Source organism: Coturnix japonica, chromosome 5 (genome assembly GCF_054131305.1).
Source record: "Coturnix japonica strain WE chromosome 5, WE-NBRP24, whole genome shotgun sequence".
Lineage (NCBI taxonomy): Eukaryota > Metazoa > Chordata > Aves > Galliformes > Phasianidae > Coturnix > Coturnix japonica.
The window spans coordinates 44,424,464-44,434,519 of NC_140667.1; the positions used below are offsets into that span (position 1 = coordinate 44,424,464).

The following is a 10,056-nucleotide window of genomic DNA, read 5'->3' on the forward strand; positions in this document are numbered from 1 at the left end:
GAGCAAGGCTGAATTCCAAACTTCTTGTTATTGCTCAAATGTTCTTCATGAAAAATTACTTCAACACAAATCCAGTAGCGTAAGCAAAGAGGAAGTTATGGAAAGCTTATGACGAAGACCTACTCTTCCATTGCACTTACCTTAGTGACTCAGTGACTCAGTCTGGGATGAGATATTTAAAGACTGACCTCCTGCAGGTTATTAGGATCCTTTACGTTGTTTGTTCAAAAAAATTCTTCACCAAAATAAAAGTTTGACTGAGATGTCAAAAAAAAAACAAAACAACAACAACATCAGATTAGAGGGCAATTAAAATGAAGAACTTAGGTTTATAGACAATTGGTCTCAGTCTATGAAGTCTTATGTAATGATACAAAATGCAGATTGCATTTTGCATGTCTGATAAAATACAGTCGCGATCACACAATCCTGAGAAGTAATGTTCACAGAGATTCATGCATTATATAACTATAGTGGTGTGCAAATGACATTGGTTTTCAAAAATGGTGGAAAGCTTCAGTGATTCCAGGTTTCAGCTACCTTCCCCAAATACCTCCCTCTTCTGCTCTAATCCCAACTCCTTGGCATGGCCCACCACACATGCGATATCATCTTCCCTACACCAGCTGGACAGGAAAGAGTTCTCACAGCAAAAACCTCAGAGAAAGTTTGTCTTTGATTGCATTGGCACTGAGAGACAGGTTTGGAGCTGTTGATAAAATTACCATTGTTGCTGACATTGTTATTCATACAAAGGAACTATTAATTGCCATTGACCTGCACTTGAGACCTTTAATTATGTTCACGTAAAAGTCAAGGCATATAGCTTGACTTTTTCAAGAATTTCACAACGAGAATGAAATATCTCAGATGCCTTGAAAATTACCCCAGCTGACATTTGGAAAGCTTAAAAAAAAACACAGTGGCGTTCTTCCAAATAGTAACATCATACATAACGCGCACGGCTAACAAAAGACTCAGACAGTGCTCAGTCTCACGCACTGATGAGTCTGAATTCCCTCCGTAATCACTGAACTGCTGCTTGTCAGTTCTTCCTGGATTTAAAACTTCACCTAAACTGCCTGGAAAGACAAGAATAAGGTATGTCTATCTGTTTTTAATGTCTTAGGTAGGTGAAAAGTATTTCAGATGCTTTTATCTTGTGCTCTCAGTTCTAATGTGTGCAGACTAGTAAAACGTTCTCTTACACTGCTCAACTAAACTCTGAAGATCAGGATTAAGTCTTCTAATCCGTAAAAATACTTGAAATGTATTAAGGACATACATTAACTGAAAGTCATTACTTTGGCTAATTGTCCATTAGCACTAAATACTTTACGGTACTTACAGAAGAAAATTGCCTTTGAAAGAGAAATGAATTAAGCAACTGCAAATGAACTGCATTTTCTGTCAACAAGGCATCTGGAGTTCTGTGTTCATACAAGGCAGTGTCGGGGCACTGGAGAAATCTGAAAAAATTAAAATGTTTGTTACATCACTGATAACAGACAACATTTAGAATTTTATGCCTTCATTTTGCGGTTCTTTTCTCTTACTTCAAAAATGTCTCCTGTTAATTACAGAACCTTTAAAAAATGACTGAAACTCCTCTACTGAGCATTCCCTACTCAAACCAGAGTGAAAACAAGAGCAACTCAACTGCTTGCCCAGACTTGGATAACTGGTGGGAAATCGTGTACTACTTAGTACCTAAGTGTATCGACATCGTCTGTATTACTGGAATTCTTGGAAATCTATTAGTTCTCTTTGTTTACTTAATGCACAAAAGCCCCCTGAAGATATCTGAAACCTATCTTGTGAACCTAGCAGTTGCTGATCTTATTTTCCTGGTATGTCTCCCTTTCTGGGCAGAGAACATCCGAAATGAGTATAACTGGCCATTTGGAAATTTTCTTTGTCGTAGTGCCAGTGCATCCATCCACCTAAACATGTACACGAGCATTTACTTGCTAGTAGCAGTCAGTCTGGATCGCTATTTGACTTTTGTTCATACCTTGACACACAGAAGAATACGTACTAAAGCTACAGTCAAAGGGATCTGCTTACTCACCTGGATCTTTGGGATCCTTCTCAGCATCCCAACCTTTATGTTTCGGAATGTGAAACACCTTCCTGAGTTGAATATCTCTGCATGTGTTTTAGACTTCCCCACCCCATCATGGACAATGGCTAATCGTCTGATATTCAACATAGTGGGGTTTGCAGTGCCATCAACAGTAATAATCTTCTTTAATTTCCATACCATTCGCTCCCTACAAGAACACACAAAAGAACAAAGAGCATTCAGGACAAAGTGTTGCAAGGACCTCAGAGACACAAAGGCCGCAAGGTCGATCTTCTTAGTGGTATTGATGTTTCTTGTGTGCTGGACTCCTTACCATCTTGTTACATTCCTTGATATATTATTCCGGATGAAACTGATACAAGGCTGTTTCTGGGAGGATTTTCTCAACTTTGGTGAACAGTTTAGTTCTACTCTGGCTCTCACCAGCAGCTGCATTAACCCAATAATTTATGTCTTTGCCGGGAAATACTTCAGGCAAAAAGCTTTAGAAGTTTTTTCACAGTTTTTCTGCTGTGGGCGTTTTTTGAGCCAAGTATCCTTCCAAGAAAAGCTTTCATATTTCAATTTGTTTCCAGTCAAGAGTAGTTTAACTTCGTGATTCTCGGTTCCATCTTAATTTTGATATTACAACTTATTTTTAATTGCATTAAAAAGGAACAGGAGTTGCATTGTTTCAGCATTCTCAGAATAAGTTAATTATTTATTAAGTTAAGTCACTTTACTGTTTATTTGTCCCTGGGTTTGCTTCTCCTTTTCTGTGTTACCATCCAAACGTATAACGTGTGACACCTGAATTTTATACCAAATGATCTAACTTGTCTCATCAGTTATCAGAGACTGGAAAGAAAAGTTCTTTGACAAAGTATCAGAAGTCTGTTTTCTTTACAAAATGCTATAAATTGATTGAATAATTTATTATATTGTATCTATGGTAACAGCTATTGTACCACCAGAAACACTATGCAAAGAGTTACAACCAATATTACAGAGCAATTATGAGCTTAAATTTCGGCTGATAGCTGCATTTGAGGAATTACAGAACAGACTCAGCTATTTTTATCAGTACTTTAAATGGGTTGTATTTTCAGTGTAATGTATTGAAAATTTGAAGAACTGTTCATTTAAAATGCATTTGTTGCAAAAATATTGTATATAAAATGTAGCACAAAGGAAATGCACATGAACTGTAATAAAAGTCCAGTATCATCCTCAAAATTGCACTTTTTTTTTTTTGATCCAGCACAATGTTATGCAACCACTCTTCAAGTAGGCAAGGATTCTTTTTTTCTATATATGAAGAGATGACCATTAACACTGTATAGTTTTGAAATATTTTTCCATCTATGGCAAATCCTTGAGTTCATACTTATATTTTTATGAATCAATACCCACATAATATCCCACTTTACTATAACCTTGTCCTTTTCCTTATTCCTTAGGACAGGAGGAAATGCATATTTCCGCAATAAAAAACCTTTCAACTACTATAACATTAACTCTAATTGTAGCAGTAATAGTAATAATGATATAACAATAATGTACCAAGCAGGAGATAAGAAGGAAACTTTTCCATCACAGGCACAACAATAAAACAAGTTGATGTAACCGAGATATCTCTTCCCATATCTGTGAAAATACTTGTGTGTGCAGACACTGGAAGGAGATGTTTCAGTAAAGAATTTAGTTCAGCCAGAAGGACACCGAGTACAGAAAGGGGCACATAAGCACTTCACTTGTATAACATTTTACATAGTTTAGTGTAAGTTCTGTTCAGTCTTTCACATGCTGTAACAGCGTTTCTGTTTTTAATATGGAATTAATCTCTTATTATAAAAATCTAACCATTCAACATTCCAAAAAGATTAGCGCTCGTTTTTTTAATGATTTCTTCAAACTTTTTTGAGTTTGAATGTTGAAAGCTTTTTGGTGAGTTAAAAGTTTGTCTTCCTGCAACGAGTTAAGAGCCGGGGGTGGATTAGGCAATGAGGGAGGAAGAATTATTCATAACTCCATTCACTTTTCTCGCTCTGTGACAGGCTTTTTTTCTAAGAATTTTCAGCTAGATATTTGTAACAGCAACAGTATGTGAAGTCTGGTGAGTCACAGAATCATAGAATGGCCTGGGAAGGAAAGGACCACAGTGATCATCTAGTTTCAAACTAGGATCTCCACATCCTTCCTGTACTGGGGGCCCAGCTTTTCATCCACCAGCACTTAAATTTCCCATCTTTTATCTTATAGCCATTTGCCCTTATCCTATCGCTAACAGACCATGTAAAAAGTTGCTCTTCCTGCTTAGAAGCTCCCCTCCCCCTGTACTGGAAAGCTACAGTGAGGCCTCCCCAGTGCCCTTACTTTTCCAAGCTAAACAAGCCCTACTCTCTCAGCCTTTCTTCATAGAAGAGGTGCTTGAGCCCTCTGATCCTCTACATAGCCTTTCTCTGGATCCACTCCAACAGCTCTGCATCCTTTCTGTACTGGGGGCCGCAGGACTGGACACTGTACTCCACCTGGGGCCTCACAAGGGCAGAGCAGAGGGTGAAAAGCCTCACCCTCCTGCCCCCCCTTTTGATGGCTTGACCCTGCATAGCTTCTAAGATCAGATGATATCAGGGTGGCATGGTCAGTCTATTTTAAAATACTGCACAACATTTGTTTTACAGATTGCCATCTGAAGCCTTAAGTTCAAATAAACGAAACTCACAGATTCTTTTTTTTTTTTTTTTTTTAAAGCTGAAATATGAAAAAAGTGCATGGGAAACCTTAAAAGGGAAAAATATCTCAACATCTCTAACTCTTGTCCAGTTAATTATAGTCTGTTATCTTGTCTGTTATAGTACTCCTACATGACTAAGGTTTGACTTTCTAACATCGCAACTTAGCCACTTCTGATTTAGCTCTGTGTCAGTATGCTTTATGTGGGAGAGAACACTCAACATAATTAAAGTGTATGCTCAAAAAACTAAATTATCATGTCTTGTATATTAAATACCACCTAGGAGATTGATAGCACATAGCTTACCATGAACTTTACAGAAATAAGTCTTTGAAGAAGCATTCAATTAAATTGAACAATTTGTCACAGTGAGATTGTACAGAGACAAATGGGTCTAATAATCAGAACTAAAAACATTAGAAGAACTAAACTAATAGGAATTTGGAAGAAAATAGTCATCAGTGTCAGAGTAGGATAGAACATCCTTCTTTGTAGCACAGTAAGATGCCTCACAAACAGTAGAAACCACTCTTGGTCACTGGCAATGAAGGGTCAAAACAACTTTGCCATAGAAGAGTAAGATAGGGCTTTAGATCCACTAGGTGAACAGAAGAATTGGAAATTCCCCCCAAAAATCCCACTCTATCAATTCAGGGCATGTAGAGAAAAGCTGTAAACACAGCCCCTAGGCTGAACTATACAACTACAGTTTATTTTACTCTAAGGGAATTTGAAGCTTGAAGGAAAAAGAAGCCCACCTGAGGAGTCATCCTTGTCATTCTAGTGTTTTACCTGGTTTATTCTTCAGATTTTCAATAGTTCCTGCTTATTGCTGATCCTGTTATTTCTCACATGCCTAAGAGTCAAATCATGAGTGTTTTTCACAGCCTACTAGATGCCTGGCTTCTCCTTCCCTAGGAACATATAAAAGAAACCCCTTTCAACTAATATGATCCTCTATGGTAGAGAATGGTCATGGATCCATTTATTCATAAGTATTATGTCTTCTTTGGAACACACTGCCTTACAGATACCTTTCACAGTGAGCTGCTGAAAATATGAGCAAAATTCTGCTTCAGGGAAGGAGTAAACATGTTCTCCATCTTTTTCATTGCTGTTGAAAAAAATGGATATGCCTTGCTGAATGAATTCACACTGTGGATGCTCACAAGGAACCAATATTTGATTACACCTATTCTGGAGTTTCATGTAATCTATGAAGCATGAACAGATCCAACTGCCCCTCAGGGCCATAAATCCATGGGCAGCAACAGCAAAAAACAAAAGGTCTGCTCGAGAGCTCTGCTACTCAGGTTCAAGCAGAGCAGGAATGTCTCACCCACACAAACTACTTTGGCTGTGCTGTTGTCACAGACAGAAGAATTCTCTTGTGCCACCAAGCAGTGACATAGTGAAAACCAGTGAAAAGAGATCAATGAATTCAAAACTTTCTATGTTTAAGGCATAACTGAGGCTAATTGCACCGAGCAGTATAAGAAAGAAGGCAACGGATCAAGAAATCCACTTGCCATCTTGCGCAGTCCAAGTTTGTTCTGTCAAAACCTTCACTGTCTGCTGGTTGTACTTTCTTACAGGAGCTGAGGCTTATTCTCCATTGAGACCCTAATCTATAGCTACACCTTGGAGAGACATTCTCCTCTGGGAAGTAATTCACACATGGCAAAGTTCATGTTTGGTTTCATGTATTGCTGTTCACCTATTTCAGCTACTGCAGTACAAATCCCCAGCTGCACATTAGGTATGAAACAAGTCACCCTCATTCTCCACAGGAAGAGATAAGTCTTACATCCATCACACAACGCTGAATCAAAAACATGAGCTGTAAGCCTGAAAAAACTCTTCAAATTATCACAGCATCTTTTATGTATGGACAAATATGCACATCAGGTAACTACAGAGAAAGAAATGCTCATCCTTTAGCACTGAGTGGATACATAGCAATATTTCTTCTGTATCCTCAAACACTTCACATCCAAAGAACAGGATTTTACTATGATGGTAGAGGCTGAAACCTCACCTAATGTACATCATACTGAATCAAATTTGATGGAGATGTACTTAATTGTACCAGGTGAAGGATCAGCCCTGAACAGAGATAGTGACTCTGAGTCTCCGTATCATTCCACAATTTTCAAATTACAATCATTTTTCTATTAGTATGAAGACAACATAATAAGTGAGAGATCTTTCTGCATTTTATTATTTTCTGCAATGCATTTTAGCTATTAGGGTTCTGACAAAGATCCCTCTCAAATGACAAAACTGCTGGTGCATGCATGCTGTGGAAGTGACATAGATTGGTTATGTGCTCTTTTGCTTGATAGATTATGATGAAGTGAGATTCCCATTACAATCAGTTTTTACAAAAGTGACATGCAAAAGAAAGCCAAGATTTAATATTAAATTCAACTAATAGGCAACGGAGATATTTTTTTTCTTTTAACAGAGGAAAAGTAAGAAAACTGTAAATCTCAGGTTGTCTAGTTTATGAAAACCTGTCCATCTTACAAGAAACTCTGAGCAAGGCCTCTTGACAACACTGCTCAGCTCTTATCTGCTGGTTGCATACCTGGTTCCCAGCATGGATGCCAGTAAGTCACACACAGCAAGAACATAAAAACTGCCTGGTGTGGCAAGTGGCAGCCAGACAATGCGTGACAATGTGTCTGATGGGAATTAAAGCCTTACAAATATCCTACTCTACTGGAAGAACTCAATTTATTTGTGAGAGGCTGCTATAATGTTTAACACAGTTTTTCCTCTTTCTTTTCTGCAAAGCAGCACTGGATTGGCTAAATACAGACCTCTGCAAGTGCAGAAAAACTGCTTTGCGTAATGCCATAAAATACATTACCAGGCAAACTTTCTTCTTGATGGTGTTTTGAAGGAAAAGGAATATCCTGCTTTTTTTTAGCAGCCACTTTACGGCTTTTAAGTAATAACAGCCACTGGCAGCTGTCTATCATAGAAGAGGTTATCCTCACCATATTAGCAGAAGGAGGAAGTAACCATAGCAAAGATGAAAGAGATAAACTTGGAACATATGTAGTGCACCATTTATCACCAGTAGCAAAACCCTACAGCCAGTCCTAGGGGTGCTTTTTGTGTTTTGATAATAAAAAAAAGAGAGAAAGTAATTCAAACTAATGGGAAAATACCTACCAGAAGCAAGTTCCAGAAAAAGAAAAAGTTTTTCTTTTATCAAATGACTTTTAGATGTGCATACTGGAACTGAAGCTTTACACATCCTAAAGCTCAAGGCAATTCTTGGCTAAGTTGTCACTGCAGATCAAGAGTAACATTCAGGTGCTCATTGATGCATTAAAGACACACACTCGCCTTGTACACATGACCTTATTCACACCACAGCTTAGTATCATTTCTCAGACCTATCCAGTACAATCACCTTAGTGGCCCAAGGGAAGATGCTAGTGGTCTAAATACCAATTGCACAATCAGCAACTCAGCTTCCCAAAACCATAACATACACATGCAGATCCCAGCCATACTCAGCCAGCCTTCTGGCTTTTTGTAACAGTGCTACTGTGTCTCTCAAACAGCTCCACACTCATGCCTTGGAAATGTGAATATCTTTGACAACAGCCTTAGTATTGAGAAAAAACCTTCACAGTAAACAATTTTGATTTTCACCTCAGCTACAGATATTTAGTTTCACTGGGGAGAAATCCTTAGTTTCTGTAATTAGTTCTAAGATAGCCTTTTAAAAGTGGACATCTGAGTGTCCTGGTTTCCAGAAGCTTCTCAGGAACCTTTCAGGTGGAAATAGTTCACCTTACCTGCTGCATGTATGCTGCTTAGAGACCCCTTTTGCCCTTTATCTTCTTCATCACGGATGATGAAGGATGGTCAGCCGTGGAACAGGCTCCCCAGGGCAGTGGTGATGGCACAGAACTTGCAGAAGTTCAAGAAGTGTCCGGACAATGCTCAGGCATATGGCTTTATTTTTGGGTGGCCCTGTGTAGATCCTGGACTTGATGATCCTTATGGATCCCTTCCAGCTCAAGTGTTCTATGATTCTATGAGTCTGAAAGAAATAGAAGCAGGTAGAATGGAGAACCAAGCCCTCACAGTGAGGTCAGATTCAGTGTGCTGATAATAGGAATCTAATGACATCCTCTCTATGAGCTTTACATGCAACCTGGATTTGCAACAGAGCTGACCCTTGACCAAACACTGTACAGAGAAGGTCACTGCTGCCACTATTAACTTTGAAGTAATAATCAATAACATGAGTTTTTAAAATTTCACAGGTGTATTACAATGCCTAGAAATAAAACCAAAATAATCTAATCATTCACACTGGAGTAAAAACAATCAAATACCCCTCAAGTACACCATACATTATCGAACTAATAACAAGTGCTCTAAAGAGCACATGATTTCCTAAGGAAGTGCACAAAAGCGCCACTGATCACATTAGAAGGGCAATCCGTGCAAAAACAGTCATGTGAGCCAACGCCTTGGTTCCACTGGAGTAAAATTAGATGTGATTCTGCACCTCCACTGCTCTTCCTGCCTGACTTCTCTCCCCTGAGCTCCGCTTCATTTCCAGGCATTTTGCACAGCCCATCCTGTTTATTCTGATGAGGCGCAAAGGGTCTGGATGGGTTATTTTGGGATAACATCCCAGAATTTAGGGATAGCGATACGAAACACTGCTCCTTTCGTGCACTGGATTCTTTGATCTTTTTTCAAATCCTAACCCTTCAAGGCTAATATTAGCAGAATGACCCTGCACGCCAATTTCAGTGAAACATTTCCTTTTCCACTTCAATACATTCTTCTCTGGTGTGTTGGACAATACTGTATCCAGCCATGCTGCAGGAGATATACCTGCAGTACCTGGTCACTGTGGGAGGCAGCCTGCAGTAGCAGATGATGCCCTTCCGCAGTGCCCCTCTGTCCAAACCCCAAACCTCTTTCCTATCTTACAGTTGGAGCCCCAGGAACAGCCAGCAGTGGTGGGAACAAGCTGAGCAGCTGAGGCACTGAAGTTTCACAGTGACATACATAGGCTGCAGAGAGCCGCGGGACAGGAGCCAACTGGAAAGAAAAATGCCACGGAACAGAAAAGAAACTTTTTTTTTTTTTTTTTTTTAAATTAGGATTATTAAGGTTGGAAAGACAGCTAAAATAATCTAGATCAAACATAAATCCACAAGTATGACTGCTCCAGACCATGTCACTCAATGTGTCATCCATATTTTCTTTG

The 10,056-nt window shown here is 39.0% G+C and overlaps 1 protein-coding gene and 1 long non-coding RNA gene across 2 annotated transcripts in view; one reads left to right on the forward strand and one right to left on the reverse strand.

Moving 5' to 3' along the window:
- LOC107315221 (uncharacterized) overlaps positions 1-2,208 on the reverse strand; it is an 83,101-nt gene extending 80,893 nt beyond the window's left edge. Inside the window, exons 1-3 of the long non-coding RNA XR_014946784.1 lie at positions 2,072-2,208; positions 1,349-1,469; positions 141-257 (exon numbers count right to left, since the gene is read on the reverse strand). This is a non-coding gene — a long non-coding RNA (uncharacterized LOC107315221). The remainder of the gene's footprint in view (positions 1-140; positions 258-1,348; positions 1,470-2,071) is intronic.
- Positions 975-3,301, forward strand: BDKRB1 (bradykinin receptor B1). Its single transcript, XM_015865337.3, has 2 exons — positions 975-1,101; positions 1,584-3,301. The coding sequence occupies exon 2, from the start codon at positions 1,596-1,598 to the stop codon at positions 2,682-2,684; it is 1,089 nt and encodes a 362-aa protein (XP_015720823.2). The 5' UTR covers positions 975-1,101; positions 1,584-1,595; the 3' UTR covers positions 2,685-3,301.
- Positions 3,302-10,056: the final 6,755 nt, after the last annotated feature.